The sequence below is a fragment of the Brienomyrus brachyistius genome, unplaced genomic scaffold (genome assembly GCF_023856365.1).
Source record: "Brienomyrus brachyistius isolate T26 unplaced genomic scaffold, BBRACH_0.4 scaffold105, whole genome shotgun sequence".
NCBI lineage: Eukaryota > Metazoa > Chordata > Actinopteri > Osteoglossiformes > Mormyridae > Brienomyrus > Brienomyrus brachyistius.
In genome coordinates, this window is record NW_026042380.1 from 71,687 (window position 1) to 88,817 (window position 17,131).

At 48.5% G+C, this 17,131-nt stretch overlaps 1 protein-coding gene and 1 long non-coding RNA gene across 4 annotated transcripts in view; both read left to right on the plus strand.

Moving 5' to 3' along the window:
* LOC125727639 (latent-transforming growth factor beta-binding protein 3-like) overlaps window positions 1–17,131 on the plus strand; it is a 45,279-nt gene that overhangs the window by 14,952 nt on the left and 13,196 nt on the right. For all 3 annotated transcript variants that reach the window (XM_049004493.1, XM_049004491.1, XM_049004492.1), the window contains exons 2-16: window positions 1,307–1,579; window positions 1,691–1,854; window positions 3,065–3,170; window positions 5,328–5,420; window positions 7,182–7,298; window positions 7,750–7,905; window positions 8,389–8,535; window positions 10,352–10,365; window positions 11,113–11,194; window positions 11,857–11,943; window positions 13,459–13,584; window positions 14,304–14,435; window positions 14,729–14,857; window positions 15,261–15,380; window positions 16,981–17,103. In XM_049004493.1, the coding sequence (XP_048860450.1) occupies window positions 1,307–1,579; window positions 1,691–1,854; window positions 3,065–3,170; window positions 5,328–5,420; window positions 7,182–7,298; window positions 7,750–7,905; window positions 8,389–8,535; window positions 10,352–10,365; window positions 11,113–11,194; window positions 11,857–11,943; window positions 13,459–13,584; window positions 14,304–14,435; window positions 14,729–14,857; window positions 15,261–15,380; window positions 16,981–17,103 (1,869 nt within the window). The remainder of the gene's footprint in view (window positions 1–1,306; window positions 1,580–1,690; window positions 1,855–3,064; window positions 3,171–5,327; window positions 5,421–7,181; window positions 7,299–7,749; window positions 7,906–8,388; window positions 8,536–10,351; window positions 10,366–11,112; window positions 11,195–11,856; window positions 11,944–13,458; window positions 13,585–14,303; window positions 14,436–14,728; window positions 14,858–15,260; window positions 15,381–16,980; window positions 17,104–17,131) is intronic.
* LOC125727641 (uncharacterized) lies at window positions 5,433–7,083 on the plus strand. The gene is made up of 3 exons (XR_007388810.1): window positions 5,433–6,262; window positions 6,449–6,529; window positions 6,599–7,083. It is a non-coding gene; the product is annotated as an uncharacterized LOC125727641 (long non-coding RNA).

The following is a 17,131-nucleotide window of genomic DNA, read 5'->3' on the forward strand; positions in this document are numbered from 1 at the left end:
CCCTTGCTTTCCACCCTCCGCTGTATTTCACAGACGGCTTGAAAAAGTGATCGAAAGTTTCAAGCTGGTCTGATCTCATTTACCTACCGAGTCACGGAGCCTCCAACTTTCTCAAATCTTTTCTTGTAAATGTTTTCTCGGTCCCAAAACTCCCCATCAAACCCCTGATCCTTACTAATTTTCAGTCAACCTTTTTTTAAAAAGTAATATTTTCGAAGTAGAACGCCTTATTACGCAAATAGAAGACGGAAGATTATGTAAGTATTCTTGCATCCAGTTGTGGATACGTAAATATTAATTATCCGGTTTGTTTTCAATGCAGTGTATAATTACAGAGTAATCAATGAGTCTCTTGTTTTCCAAAATAACTGGGACTTAAACAGAGTTAGTGACTAGTGTGTCTCTGTTCACAAGTGTGTGAGAGGTTTTCAAATGCAAAGGTGGGTTTCAGTGTCGTTAAAGCTGATTTAGGTGCCACGCAGGGTTAATGTCTTCGTATAAGAGCTGACGGTCAGGCATCTAGCTGAGCGCTGATGTCATTTGTTGGCACGGTAACCCAAATCCAGAACAGTTCTGACCCAGACATCCCATAACACTGGGGACCCAGGCCTGAACTAAAATATAGCCACATTGAACATACGACGACTGATACTCTTTCCAGCTGTGAGGGTCAAAACCTTGAGGCAACTGGATTATGCAATGTATGGACAGCTGTGTGAGATGTGTGCGTCTGCAGATCGCCATGACGACATGCCGATCGTCTGCACCATGCATCCAGGTAACGGCGATCTGGACCGGTGCTTGTGATCGTCCATGGATTCCGTGTCGTTTTTGTCTTATTTGCGTTGCCGTTTTCAGCTTTGTGTCTCAACGTGTCTCAACTTGACGTACGCCATCAGTCACTTTTGCGCTTTAATCGTTAAACGTAACTAAATTGTCATCATTTTGTTGTATCACTCTGCTTTCTCCCAGCGACTCGGTTTAGATTTAGACTTGGCCGACCCGACTCGGCATGAGAAAATCCGTCTCCTGTTGCGAAAGTGTCAGTTAGAGATACGATTGTGTTTTCGGTGCTGAACTTCTCGAGTTGAAATGAACCGTTTCAAATCAAGCTTCATATGCCTGATGGAACTGCAAAGAATTTTTTGGGTAATGAAGGGATGAAAGAGACAATAAGGGAAGAAATTGGAGTTGGGGGGGAGTTTATGGACTTGTGGTTGTGAGACACAGACACACACACACACACACACACACACACACACACACACACAAACGTAACACTTGTGCCTCTCTCTCTGTCCCGCAGTGGTATGTCGTCACACATGCATGAACGGCGGGGTATGCAGCTCGCACAGCCACTGCCTGTGCCCTCCTGGATTCACTGGCCGCCTGTGCCAGTTCTCCATCCGCAAGACCCAGGAAGCCCAGGCAGCCGTGGGCAACAAGCAGCCAGCCTACAGTCTGCAGCTGCTTCCAGATGTTTCTGGTCCAGGGGAGCCGGGGCGGCAGCACATGGCACAGACCCACTCCGTGTTCACCCTCCCGCTGGCACCGGGTGCTGGGCATCACTCGCAAGAAGGTACCCCCCACCCACCCTTTCACGTGATTGGTTAAACTTGAAGCCCCGCCCCCTTCATATCTCCCCACCCCGGATTCGAATCTGACCCGGCTTCCCCGTTCATGCTTCCAGTGCAGTTCAACGTGCGCGTCCACCACACGTCCGACACCGCCGTCGTCATCCATCCCGTGGACCAATCGGATGGCAAGCCCCCCCACAAGACCACAGTCCGCCTTGTGCCGCAAACGCACAAGCCCCGGGGGCGGTGCTTCCAGGAGACCACGCCCAAACAAGCCGTGAGTGTCCAATCAGCATCTGCGGATGGGTTTGCAGAATCATTTTGGCTTCTTGGTAATTTCAGCCACTGCACATTGAGTTTGATAAAATAATATTTACCATTTACTCTGCGTCGGAGGTATTTTGACGTCTTTCTTCTTGTTGTTCCTCTGGCTGCTCTCACTCACTGTTATTTATTATGTCGTAATAAGGATCGCTTGTCCGCCTTCAACAAACAGAGCATCAAGGCCTCATTCAGTCTGACCTTGATCCGTGCCCTCGATCTCCACTTCAAAAGCAAATATTGTGGATGCGTGGAGGGCGGGGTCAAAGGGGGGGGGGGGTAATGGCTTTTGAGGCTGCCGTTAATGTGTTTTGGAAGCCTGACTGTGGGCGTTTATATCACAGTTAAACTAACGATTCACAGAAGGAGAGAAAACAGATTCTGATAAACTCGCTGAACTGCGGTCGCTTTATAAGCGGGGATGGCTGTCCTGGGAGACCCCTGCGTCTTTGGATTTGGGGATATTTTTATGGTCTATGCATTAAAAATTTCAAGTCATTTATTGTCATATGTGCAGGCCAGAATTAATGTTTAATTCTGTAAAAAGTTGTGAATTTATTTGTTTCATTACATAAACGGTGTTTAACATATCGGTCCTGTTCTTGCCACTTTGTTATTAATTGCAGTTGTAGTCATTGACTCACAATGGATGCTACGCACAAACGTTTGGTGTTTTATACTATTGCAAAGGTGTCGCTATTTAAAAAAAACACTTGTCTGTCAATGAAGCTTTTAACTCAGGACAGCTCTTTCAGAACTAATGTGGAATCCATTTTGTAAACAGAAAAATTATATTAGCAATATTTTTACTGAACGAGACAAGTGTCCCAAGACGTTCTGTGAGCGCTGTTCATATCTACCATAGATTAAAAAAATGAAGTGGAGAAAAGTAAATAAAAGTAGTTATTAATGTAAAATATACACACATACATAAATACACATACAAATATCAAATACACATATGGGAATTAGAATGGGATGTATAATGCAAAGTGGCTGGTCCAGTGAATCAAAATTATACATGAAAATTTACGTACATATGCATGCCATATGGAAAATATATATTTTATGTAATTAAGTGAATGTTTAAATTGCTTTTCGGCCCTGAAGACTCAGGGATGTTTCCGTATTAAAGGCCTGATTTTGGCCTCTCTTTCCTCTTACAGTGCAGCAGTAACCCATTGCCGGGACTGACCAATCAGGAGGACTGCTGTGGCAGCGTGGGTAATTCTTGGGGGCAGAACAAGTGCTACAAGTGTCCCAAACTGTTGTGTGAGTAGTGGACCTGCTGCGTGCCGAGCCCTCCATCTGCGCCTCCCCTAGTCACAAAAGCAGCAATAACTTTAGACTGGGGGTGTCCCACAAAGCGAGATTTCTCAGTTAGCTGGGTTAACGTAAGATAGAAGTCGCGATTGTCAAATAGGAATGCTCCTTACCTAAACTCTAATTGGACGATCATGATTGTCCAACTGGAGCGCTCTCTGCCTGAACTCTCATTGGATGACCATGACTTCTAGCTTAAGTAAACCCGGCTAACTGAGAAACCTTGCTTCGCGGAACACCGCCGATCTACATTATCGCTAGCAGTCTGCATGTAGATGAGGCTAAAACCAATTAATAAGGTAAAATATTTCACTGCAGTTAGAAGATCAGAATCAGAATCCTACAAAGGAATTTGTTAGTGGCGGCAAAAATATACATATTAATCTGTCAAGACAAAATACACAGAACTGAGAAACTATCGTTTCATATTTTTGGATAGAAATTTGAGTAGAAAGGTTGTTTTCAAACCCCTCTACCTAACCATATAAACTGGGCAGTGGATCAGGGGCGTGTACAGGGGCGGGGCCATAGAGGGAGCAGCTAAAATCTGATTGGTCCTCAGAGTGCTGCCTCAGCTGTCATTCACTGATTCAAAACATATCATTGGCTAATAGTATGGTTAGCCCCTCTGTATGAATCATGCCCCCCCCCCACTGCCATGGAGCTTTTACCCCAGGCTGCTTCTAACATACTCCAGGTTTCCAGACGCCCCTCCTCCGTCTTTGGCAGCCGGTGGTAGGAAAGTGTTATGCATGTTCTGGGGTGTCCTTGTTCAAGCCGGGGTCAGGCTACTTTGGACGTCGCCGCCCTATTGGCTAACGGAGGCGTGCCGCCTGGGGCTCTCGGATATGCGTGACGTTTTTGGGTCCGCCAGAGAGTGCTGGTTGCCTCCACCGTAACAAGCGCCCCTGCCGTTTAGCCTCAAAGCAGAAGCCTGGGAGATCGGCTCGAATGTGGGGAAAAAATGTTCCTTGCTTCTCTGCCAGAAGCTAAAGCCATATTTCTTCATCCAAATAGCTGCACTCGCAGACTATAAACTTTTCCCATTCTCATTTTTTTTTATCTCCGCTTCCCAGACAAGGTGGAATCCGGCTGAGGACGTCCTGCTTGTTATTTTTCTGCCTTGCGGGTCTTTTCATGCTTCGTCGTCCGTCTGTTGTAACTCGTTAAATCCAGTAGTTCTCAGCCTGCGGTGATGCGGAGCTTGGTCCCAGAACCCTGGGGCTGTGTGACGGGGTCACATCGCGCCACCGGCGAATCACTTACGCACACGCGGTCACTCAGTTAAGGGCGATCCGTCACCGCCAGTTCAATCCGCGCGTCTTTGGATCGCGGGGGGAAACCAGCGTACCACAGGGAGCCGAGGGAGGAACTTCAGAGGAACTCACACAGAGTGGCTGGACCCAGACCGAGACGTGGAGCTGTGTGGCATTAAAAAGCACCAAATCTAGTAATCGGTTTGTTTTCCATAAACCAGAAGTGCGGCAGTCTTTGGACCCCCCCTCCCCCCCCACTTCTTATTTCCATTTGATTTATTTTGCAGATGCTTTTACCCAAAGCCACGTACATTTGAGAGAGCAGGGTCAGCCTGTCCCTGGAACGATTGGGAGCTAAGGGCCTTGCTCAGGGTGACTCTGGGATTCGAACCTACAACCTTCCGATTACAGGCACAGCGACCTAACCTGTTAAAAAAAAAAAAACAACACTGAACATGCCACCATTACTCTGTAACAGTTTTCGTCCATTCGGCAGCATACATGGTCAGAAAGTTTATCGTCTGTCGATCCGGTCGTCCACCTTCTGACTGCTTGCCTTGACCAGGTTTGCAGGTTGAATCCCCCAAGGGAGTGTTCTCGAATGGTGCAGATGTGTCAGGCTGTCAGTGCGGAATGAGGCACCGCAGACCTAAGCTGCCTCTGGCTGCTCTGGCATGGGGGGGGGGGGGGGTGGATAAGCCGGAAAATAACTTGAAAGATGTGAAGCAATAATCCCTCGACGTTGCTCAAAGATCAGCAGCACAGTCCAGTTCTGTCACTGTTCCAAAGGCTTATACTCCTTAACACTCTTTTCTGCCCCCCCCCCCCCCCCCCCACCTTCTATTCCAAGACCCAGGAGTCCACAAACCACATACCATCATAGAGGAATATGGCCCCACCTGCCCGCATGGGTACAAGAGGCTGAACAGCACTCACTGCCAAGGTAACGCGAGGAACGCCGTCACTGGGAATTTACCTAGTTTCCCCTTATAAGATGATCAGCAGACGCTTCTATCATAAAAGTTAGCAGGCTCAGATAGCAATTAGGGATTCAGGGCCTTGCTCTGGGGCTCAGTGTACCCTGGGGTTCAAACCAGTGACCATCCGATTACAGGTATAGAGCCCTAACCTGCTGTGCCACGCATGCCCCCCCCCCGATTATGTTATTTGTTCATTGCAGGCGGCACAGCAATGAAGGGGCTGTACTTGTTGTTGAATTTCAGCTGGTAAAAATCCCTACGAGCTGATATCTTTCCTCAGGGGAAGGAGTTCCAGCGTTCAGCAGTTAAAAAAGAAACGTTCATGCAGTAATCGTCGCTAATTATGTATGCGACTTAAAAGCTTGGCCTGGCAGGTTCCTTTCCAGCCCGAATCCCCGGAATCCCGCGAGCAGCCAGCCTGGTAATTATCGCCGTTACCAGTGAACGGTTGTGAGGAGTGATTTCAGAGAGCGAAGCCGGGAGTTTTACTAGGTGGCATTCAGGTGGTGCACTAGGTGGTGCACTAGGTGGCATTTAGGTGGTGCACTAGGTGGCATTTAGGCGGGGCAATAGGTGGTGCACTAGTTGGCATTTAGGTGGTGCACTAGGTGGTGCACTAGGTGGCATTTAGGTGGTGCACTATGTGGCATTTAGGTGGTGCACTAGGTGGCATTTAGGCGGGGCAATAGGTGGTGCACTAGTTGGCATTTAGGTGGTGCACTAGGTGGTGCACTAGGTGGCATTTAGGTGGTGCACTATGTGGCATTTAGGTGGTGCACTAGGTGGCATTTAGGCGGTGCACTAGGTGGTGCACTAGGCGGCATTTAGGTGGTGCACTAGGCGGCATTTAGGTGGTGCACTAGGTGACATTTAGGTGGTGCACTAGGTGGTGCACTAGGTGGCATTTAGGTGGTGCACTAGGTGGTTCACTAGGTGGCATTTAGGTGGTGCACTAGGTGACATTTAGGTGGTGCACTAGGTGGTGCACTAGGTGGCATTTAGGTGGTGCACTAGGTGGTTCACTAGGTGGCATTTAGGTGGTGCACTAGGTGGTGCACTAGGTGGCATTTAGGTGGTGCACTAGGTGGCATTTAGGCGGTGCACTAGGTGGCATTTAGGTGGTGCCCTAGGTGACATTTAGGTGGTGCACTAGGTGGTGCACTAGGTGGCATTTAGGTGGTGCACTAGGTGGTGCACGCTGACCTCCGCCCCATCGACCATGACGACGGCTCGGTGTGTTTTGGTGCCTAGCCAAAGGCACGTGTTCACAAATCATCGCCCTGACAGCCGCATGCTCCAGACACCCCTGAAACAAACTCTGTAACACTTCTGAACTTTTTAAAACCACATTTACTCCTGATTAATGTGTCTGAAGCCCAGCTGAGTACTGCGTTGGTTGATTACTCATTAAGTGCCAGAATCTTGTTAAGGTCTGTATACTGGTTACTGAGTTCATAAATGACTTGTGGTTTTTAAATAAGAAATATATTGAAGCGTAAGAAGCCAGTTTAAGGTAAAACAAACAGGCCCCTGGGTAAAGTAACAGTCATCGTTTGACGGAGTTCTGCTGTCGTTTTGGTTCGTTTGTGCTGTGTGTCTTCAGCGGCGTGCCGGACCAGGGCGACTGTGGCGTCAGGATTAGCCTGCCTGCCGCTCTGATATTTCTTCTGATTCACTCCCCCCTCTCTGCTCCACCCCCCCCCCCCCCCCCCCCCCGCCAAAAGACATCAACGAGTGTACCATGCTGGGGGTGTGCCAGGACGGAGAGTGTCTCAACACGCAGGGCAGTTTCCTCTGCGCCTGCAAGCCGGGCTACATCCTCGACAGGACCAGATGCGTGGGTGAGGACCCGCCACCCGCGCCCACCTTCCGGAAGCTTCCGCGGGCCTCGTGCCGCGTTTCAGTCAAATCTGGCTCTAGCGAACAGCATGAATCTGTAAAAAGGACCATTATTAGTTATGATAAAAGACACAGCGATTGTGTCAAATGCAGATATAATGAACCGGGCGACAGGCCATCGTGTCAGTCCGCGTCCTTTCACGCAGAAATGGAACATCTGGTCCATCTCATTCTGGAAGGTGACCAAGTAACACAAAACCCGGGTGGAGTCCGTCCGTCTCCAAAAGCAGCCGCACTCATTTCATGCTTGATTTCTTTGGAATGATTCTACCTGTTTTTCTCTCCTGTCTTCTTCTCCTACACCTCCTTCCCCCTCTCCCACCCTCGACTAACCTCACCCTGCCCCCTCATCCACCCGGCCCCCCTGCCTCCACGTCGCCCCCTTACCTGCAGAGCCGCCGGTGGAGCAGGGTCAGTGCTTCCTGATGGTGACGGAGGCGGGGCAGTGCAAGCACGCCCTGCCCACACCCCTCTCCCAGGAAATGTGCTGCTGCACCGTGGGCAAAGCCTGGGGTAGCAGGTGCGAGAGGTGCCCTCAGGACGGCACGGGTGAGAATCATGACCTCCCATAACCAGGGATGGGGACGGTAGGCTTCAGACAGTGAACAGTCACAAACAGGCTCACTTCCAGATGTTAGCGAGGCTCCAATATTCTAATATTTACGGTATTGAAATGCATCATGTTGCTCGGAACAGTGAAGCAGCAGATGAAGTTCTTGGCTTCTTTCCCACGTTTGTCTCTCTTTCAGATTAACTTTCTATCTATTCACACATTTCTGTTTTAGATCCTTCTGTATGTAATGGTGACATTTCCATGGAAATGTGTAACAAAAAAATATTAGGCTGAGTTAATAATAGAGATTAAAGATCAAATAAGATTAAAATAAGATTAATAATGCAATGTTTGAAGCAGTATCTGGGGTTATAGGTGTGTCTGTTTAATTAATAACAATAACAAACTCGTTCCATCGAATGATGATTTTCCATCTTATGCCGTTCCCCCCTCCCTCTCTGTGCCCCCCGGATTCCCAGCCTCCTTCAGTAAAATCTGTCCCGCTGGGAAGGGCTACTCCTACCAGACGTACTCGGGGAGCTTGATCATCTCTCCCCAGATGCTGCAGCTCTACCCGAACCTGGAGCAACTTCTGCACCTGTCCCAGACCGATGGCGAACAGCAGGGTAGGTGACTGGGGGGGGGGCACATGTACATGACTTTCATTGGCTGAAAGCTGTCGGTCTGGGTTCTCTTTCAAGGAAAGGTTTGATGGATCGCAGGATGCTCTCCCGATCCGTACATTTCCCCAGCCTGGAGGCCTGCCAGACGGTAGTCGGCGACCTTCTGAGCGGCACTAAAAAATTCGAATCATTTTATGAGTTTTGGAATCGACACAAAGGCTGCCGAAGCTGTGAAGTTCACAAGTTCGAGGTTCAAACTGTCGCCATAAATCAGGGCCGGATCCCTTACATAGGCATCTGCGCGTCCCACAATTCTAAGAAGTTTCTAATCTTTTCTTAGAGACAGTCTGGAGGTGCAGACTGTGCTGACTGCCAAAGGACTGGGTCGTCCTTATTTTGGTTTGCATGTGACATATGGAATAAAATGTACGTTTTTTTTTTATCTTTTACACATAAAAGACAGATTCCTTGGAGGAGATCTTTGGTGGCCATAGACCTGGACCGGTTTAACCCAAGATGTGTGTGTGTGCGCACTGATGTTAGACTGTACAAAACAACCTTTAGCTGTCGTTTTAACGTGTTACAAAATGAGGCAGTCTATAACCAATTCATTTAAGAAACAAAATGAGGAGATGGAGGAGGAGGCAGGTAGAGAAGGAGAGCCAGAGAGAGGTCCAGAGATCCGGTGATGATGGGAGTGCAGGTGCCGATAGGGGGAGACCGACTGAGCCAGCAATGACCAGCACAGTCCCTATGGTGCGGTACGAAGGGAATGCTTATTGCAGGGGCTGAATGAATGCAGTTGTCTTGTGTTCTTCAGTGTATTCATTAGTATGCAAGGTCATCAATTAATACCATGCTGTTCCAAAAAAAAGGATGTGACCAAATGATGTACTGGTGCGACCAACTGGAAACACTGGTAGCAGGAGTGCTACCACTGGAAAAGTTAGTCTGGATCCTACACTCTCCACATGCGCGAATTTCCCTCCAGAGATTAATAAAGGATCTATATATCTATCTGTTTATCCATCCATCCATGCATGCATGCATGCATCCATCCGTCCATTATCCATTCATCCACTCAAACAAAAATAATAATAATAATAATAATAATTCTCTTGATGAAACTTTGCCACTTGTACAAGTGCATTGGAATGTGTTAGCTGTGATATATCCCATCATGCTCTCCTACACACACATAGAGGTGAGAGTATCACTTGGGGTCAGAGCGCAGGGCCTGCCATTCCTCCAACACCACTGGAGCACATTTCTAGGGGTTAAGGGCCCTGCTCTATAACCCGGAGGAGGTGCGGCTGTTCTGCTGAGAGCGGGATTTGTACTGGTGACCTTCCGTTCTACTCAGCCAAGCAACACTCCGGCCAGTATGCTTGCAGCGCTGGTGGCTCTAAGGGAACCATGAGTGCAGTTAACGGTTAAGAAAAGCTTGGCGTGAATCCTATCGGGACAGACCACTGGTATGCGACATGCGAAGTAAAGACCTGTCTGGTCGCCACAGGATGGGAAACATCATCTGTAAAGAATGGTCCGATTGTCAGAGGAATCAGGCAGCTCTCAGGCGGTGTATGATTTTCACGCTTTTTTTGGTTCAGTGTTTAATTTCACACCTTGCGGTACTTAGAGGAGAGTTAGAGCATCCTGACAAAATTTTCTGACATTTTACCGTAAGTCTTCATGAAAAGCGTCACACTTTTTTGCTACTGTGTGATCCTCCGGTAATCATATTAAACTGCAATACTTCATCACTGACATTAGCCTTATATGAATTAATGACGGGTTTTTTTTTCTGTTTTCCTTTCAGAGATCAAGCTGCAAGTAAGTTGTTGTCTTTCGTCAGCCTGTGCATTAATGCCGACCCGACTGTGTGAACGTGCCAGAACGGTTAATATTTAAAGGAACAACGCGAACCCTTCAAGAACGGTATAAAAACTGGGAGGATGTGTAGATACCAGCTACATCGAACCGTCGGTGACTCGCTGTCGTTCCAGTAAGTGGCGGTAAAGGAGGTGGAGGAGACAAGTGTCCAAGGTGGTCCTCCGTGTGGCTCGGAGGTGAAATTAAGATGGCCGACTTTGACCTTTGACCTGGCAGCCAAACCTCCAATGGCAGCGCAGGTCTCGCGGATCGAAGCGCCACCTTTTATGAAAATGGAGATGAAACACAGCATCATGGGATATCGATGAATGTTCGGACCTGAGAGCAGCCAAGGGAAGCGGCACACTGCCTGTGTTGGCCACTGAGGTCCAGAAGGACTTTTTGTTAGACCAACAGGACCATCATCTCGCATCAGCACGGCCCCAGATGGACATCGGCAGCTGTTGGCTCTCCTATGACAGACCCTTCTCATTTTTTAATTCTACAGCCACCGCTCTTGCCTTTCGTCTCTCTCTTTTGGCTAAATAACCTTCTGGTACACGTGTGACGCCCATATTCCTTGCTGTACCCATGGAAGGATCCTCGTGTCGGTGCTTTCCTGTATTTTAACAGTGTTGTCTTCAGTGTAGGCCTCGATCTAACTGAAATGTCGTGTGAATTTGTTGGGTTTCTTTTGGTGCCTCTCAGCCGCCCCAAAAGGAGGTGCCTCAGGTGGTGACCACGCCCACGCAGACCTCCACCGTCGGCATGCATAGACCCCAGATGCCTGGTAGGGTTTCAGCCATCGTCTTCCTCAGCCCCGTGCCTTTCTTCTTTGAGGACTGCATCATTTTACCAAGCCTTTATCTTTGCGTGCTGTATGCGTTCTCACATCCCTGCGTTAAAAATTGCAGCCAATGACGACATTACGGTAACGCTCGTCACCCTGCGCTTGTTGCAGCTATCTGATTCGATGGTTGTTACTCCCTCACTGTGGTGTGCATTTTGAAATATTTTTGGCGTCTTTCAGTTTTATTTTTGGCATCTTTCAGTTGTATAAATTTTACGTATCATTATGGTCTGATAGTTCTGGTCTGCTGGAGGAGCTGAATGAACTATTTTGTAACTCCTAGGGCCTGCCGCTGTTCTTTTTTTATAAGTTATCGTAACATGAGAATTTTATCTGGGCTGGAGATCTGCTCCGTGCCGATTTTTTCCTCCTTGCCTAAGTAGGTGAATGCCACATGGCTTAAAAAAAAAGATTTATTTTAGATTCAGCTGATGGCAGTGTGTGGAAATGTTCAGTGCACTGATGTATGCTGCATATCTCTGGTTTCAGCGCCCAGATTTGCCCCTGATTACATCATGCGGGTCGTTTGTCCGTCCCGAGCTGGGCTGGGGGTGGGAATGGGAGTGGCTCCTGAATGCTTCCTTTCTTTCTCTGCCCCCCAGTGATTGTGGCCAAACCCACCCCGCATCCCATAATAAAAGTGGCTCCAGAGAGGGACTCCTTAGAGGTAGCCCAGACGCAGATCACACGTGAGTCTCCCCCTGCTGTCGTAGCTTCTTTTGCTGGGGGGTCGGGACACATCCCATCTCAGTACCATAGCACAGAGCCAATAAGAGTGCAGCGTCACCACATCCCATCACAGTACCATAGCACAGAGCCGATAAGAGTGCAGCGTCACCACATCCAATCACAGTACCATAGCACAGAGCCAATAAGAGTGCAGCGTCACCACATCCCATCACAGTACCATAGCACAGAGCCAATAAGAGTGCAGCGTCTCCACATCCCATCACAGTACCATAGCACAGAGCCAATAAGAGTGCAGCGTCTCCACATCCCATCACAGTACCATAGCACAGAGCCAATAAGAGTGCAGTGCCTCCACATCCCATCACAGTACCATAGCACAGAGCCAATAAGAGTGCAGCGTCTCCACATCCCATCACAGTACCATAGCACAGAGCCAATAAGAGTGCAGCGTCTCCACATCCCATCACAGTACCATAGCACAGAGCCAATAAGAGTGCAGCGTCTCCACATCCCATCACAGTACCATAGCACAGAGCCAATAAGAGTGCAGCGTCACCACATCCCATCACAGTCGCATAGCACAGAGCCAATAAGAGTGCAGTGCCTCCACCTCCCAGCATTGTCCATGCATACATACATCCCTCCATCCATCCATCTGCCAGCCTATTATCCCAATTATTGTTGTAGGGACACCTTTATGCCGTTTTTAGGGCTTGCAGTGGACTTTCCACACAAACACAGACTTTCATTTGTTAGCAGCCATTCCACGCCACATAATAAATCATTGTTGGAGAGCACGCACCTTACTCTCCATAAAAGTACAATAAAACTCTCTGGGACATAAGAGCACGGCGGCTAGCAGTCTGTTCCTGCCAGCATCGTGCCTCCGGCCTTAAAAGTCCATGATGTTTTTGTTTAACTTCGATCCCAGCGGAGTTTCGTTAGAGTACATTCTCATCCACAAAAATACACACTCTCATTTAAACTAGAACTCCCTCGAGTGTTTGCATTATCAACTATGTTCTTAAGGGCTTATATTGCTATGTGGTAAAGAGCACATTGATCAAGAAAGAATGGAACTGCAGACAATGCAAAAGAATTACCGGTGACTAATAGATTTCGAGCAGGTCGGGCTGCTTCCGAAGACATGAGATAAGATTAGATAGGTGGCTCTGTTTGCCATCTGCACAGGGATGCAGGAATTCTTGTTTGAGGTTCACTCAGCTGGTTCATTACATGCAGGACACATGATGTAAGCATGGGCAGGCACAGGACAGTGCATGTATGTGAGACCAGTCACACAAAGGACATGTAAGAGCCACATACAGTAACAGGTAATGGCCACAGTATTGCCCATGTGTGGCTGCCATATTGATTGTGTTAATTCTGCTGAAACAATAGCCATGATCTCCACTTTGTGCCCTGTGCCATGCCCCACCCATTGCCCCGCCCACTGCTCCTCCCCTTGCCCCGCCCACTGCCCCACCCCTCACTCGGCCTTTATCTTGCTGCAGAGACGGACGAGTGCCGGCTGAACAGGAACATCTGTGGCCACGGGGACTGCATTAACGGACAGAGCGGCTTCACATGCCAGTGCCACGCCGGCTACCGGCCCCACCCACAGAGGAAGAGCTGCGTGGGTGAGAGGGGGGCGGGGCCTTCCTGACCTCCACACGCGATTGGCTAACGCTAACGCTGCCAGCTTCGGGCCGCAGTGGCCACTTCTCCGTGACTCACAGGGGAGCCGGGCTTTCCTCCGACACCCCTTTCACATGCCGGTTGCCATGACAGCAAGATTGCGGGTGGCTTAATTGATCCCTGCTCTCCTAGGCGACGTTGATGGCAGGTCTGTGGGCAGGAAGCGATGCTCTGTCCGGTTTCGCGGACAAGCGGAGTGCCGTGGATTGTCACCCTTCAGTGCCAAGAGGAGTGAACCTCTGAAAGCCGCAGATCTGGAACGGAAACGACGGCTTTCATGCAGTATTGTTCCAGATGATAAGAATTAGAGGGAAGCTCACCAGGCGAACGCTACAGCGAGACCTTTTTAGGTCTTAATGTTGGAGAATGGAGCTTTTATTTTCTCCTGATTTTCATTCCCGTCGGTGATTATGGCTTTCAGTTTCCGGGTTTTAGATTTTTTTCCTTAAAAATCGGAGCACGTAGCAGAATCAGCCATCTTAACAAGCGTGAACCGCAATCAACTAAACGAATGGCGTAAATGAACAAAAAATGTCATCTCTGTTAATCAAACAGTGCCGTCTATGAGTCGCTCATTAATAATTAGATCCCGTGTCCTTGAGAAGCCAGGCCTGGTCATTTAAATGTTAGTTATGCATTTTAATGTTTGTGTTCTTGGTAGATGACAATGAGTGCGAATCGGACCCCTGTGGATCTGGGCGAGGCTCGTGCGTCAACACCATGGGCTCCTACAGGTGCCGGTGTCTCCATGGTTACAAGCTCCTGGTCCACCAAGGGAAGCTCAAATGTGTAGGTGAGCAACGGTTCAGGGCAAAAGGCCCCCCCCCCCCACCACCAGGTGGCTCTTATGTCATTGTCACACATCACAACTGGTGTTAATTCTAGCACAGCACATCTTGCTCAGACAATGACCTTTGACCGTCAGGTCAATTTGAATAAATGCGGTGAGCCGCGCCATAGCATTCCGGACGACTTCTCTCAAGCCCCACCCATTGGTCGTTCCTCCCGCCCAATCAGGCGAGCCAGAGCCAGGGGAGACGTGGTCAGTCCGGAATCCTTGCACGTGTGCTTGTGTGTGTTTCCCAGATGTCAACGAGTGCTACAAGCCGCACACCTGCGGCGAGGGAGGCAAGTGCATTAACCTGCCGGGAAGCTACAAGTGCGAGTGTTTTGAGGGCTTCAAGAGCAGGTCCCAGCGGCAGCCTGTGTGTGAAGGTCAGTGTGGCCTCTCTGCTGCCCCCTTCTGTCTGTCCTCACAGACAGCAGAGAGTGCTGTATCATCCAATTAATGTCTCCCAAACGTCTCCCCTGAACTAGTGCTTCAAAAAGTATATTAGGTGCATTCTGTTGGCTTTTATGTAAAAGTACTCTACATCAAGTTTTCTCAGCCCAACTCCCCAACCCCCCCCCCCCCCCCCCCCAACAGTCCACATTATTTGCTCCCTCGCAGCCCCCAGCACATCTGAACCAAAACAATCAAAAACTTTGGTGCTGGGTGGGAGCACAAATGTAGACTCTCTCTGGGGTTCCCCGAGGACCGGGTTGGGAAACACTCACCTGTATCTACCACAGCTTTATGTAAGAAGTGGTCTGTTTGTGACCTGCTCTCCCAACGCAGACATCAACGAGTGCCGGGACCCGCGGACGTGCCCCAATGGTCAGTGTGAAAACAGGCCTGGTTCTTACGAGTGCGTGCCCTGCTTACCTGGGCACCAGGCCCAAGGGGGACTCTGCTATGGTGAGTCACGCATTCCTGCCTGACGACCTGCATGGCTGCCATGAATTAAACACCATCCACACCCCCTCCCACACATGCACACAGACCTGTACGCATATTTTTATTGGGACCATTCATTTACATGGTCATAACCCTAATCCTAACGACGACAACCTTAACCCCCACCCAGCCCTAGCCTTAATCACAAGTAATGAAACAAAACTTTTGGCATTTTTAGTTTTTTGATTACAGTCACAGATTCTTTTTATAAAATTGAGTTTCTCCTTGAGGGGACCAAAAACATGGTCCCCACAATGTCAAAATGACAGGTTTTTACCACATTGTGGGGATATTTGGTCCCCACGATGTAATACATACAAAACACGCACACACGCACACTTTTTGTGCGGACTTCCTGCTGCCTTTTATCATCCTAATGATCCTTTCTGACCCCCCCCCCCCCCCCTCCAGAAAAAATAAAATCAAATTTCTTGCTTCCTAATAAAATACCTTATACTCTATAATTGTGTCTTAATGGGGTCATTACATTTTATTTCCTCTGGTTCTTAAATATAGTAATGCTCAAGCTGGGTGGATAGTACGAGGGCACAGCAGATCATATAACAAATGTACTTCATTGGATGCCGTCTTTGAAAGTAATGCAGGCAGCCAGAGATTTGTTAAAATGTAATTATTTTTATATAACGCATGCAGCTGGCTAACCGATGTCACTAAATCGTTTGCAGAGTATGACTGTGTGTATATTTTTGTGTGTAAAAGGTGGCAAAGTGGATGGATCTTGTAAGATTTAAAATGTGGCTGCATAAATCATTCTTTTGACTAACCGACAAATTATGATTATGGAAAAACAGAACGCAGACTGCAACTCTCAGCGTCAGCGCTACGGTGAAAGAGTCAGTCTGTGTCAATGTGGGCCAATGACAACATTAATGAGGATCTGCTGCCATCTGGTGGCTACTGTATGAACTGTGCAATACAATATTAAATAGAGATCATGGGTTCCTCGTGCTTCGGTGGTGAAAAGCACTGCTGTGTACACAGTGTGGGCAGCGCACTGGCCCTGGGGGAGGGATGTGGGTTCACACAGGCTGAGCGTGTGAGTCTCTGTGTGTTTGTTTATAAACCCCCCCTACTGTGTTTGCTTGGTTTTTTTTCTCCTTGCATCACCATAAATAACAACCCCCCCCCCCCCCACACACACACACACACACCTTTGTATTCATATCTTCATGGGCATCGTCATTCACCTCTAAGGAAAAACTCTAACCTATGACAACCTCAACCCCCCCCACCCAGTCCTATCCTTAACCATAAATAACCAAACAAGATACACAACAATTGGCATTTTTAGTTATTGCAGTCACAGATTATTATAATACTGAGTTTCCCCCCAATAAAATTGAGGCACCTTTTTAAAACCAATTAAATTAAAACAAGTGAACTGGTTGTGAAGTTTAATAGATACATGAAAAGTCTGACATTTGCACAAGATCTTCTTACCAAAACCCATTTGATTCACGGTGTCTTTCTCTTAAATCCACTGAGCAGGTTTGTTATTGCCCCTCCCATGCTCCCCTCTCTCCCCCCTCCATCCCCTTAGACATTAACGAGTGCCAGAAGAGGGGGGTGTGCCCACATGGACGCTGCGAGAACCTTCCGGGAACTTACCGCTGTGTGTGCAAGGACGGCTTTCTGCCAGGGTCTGACGGCAAGAGCTGCCGAGGTCAGCTGGCTGCCGGTGACGTCACCGT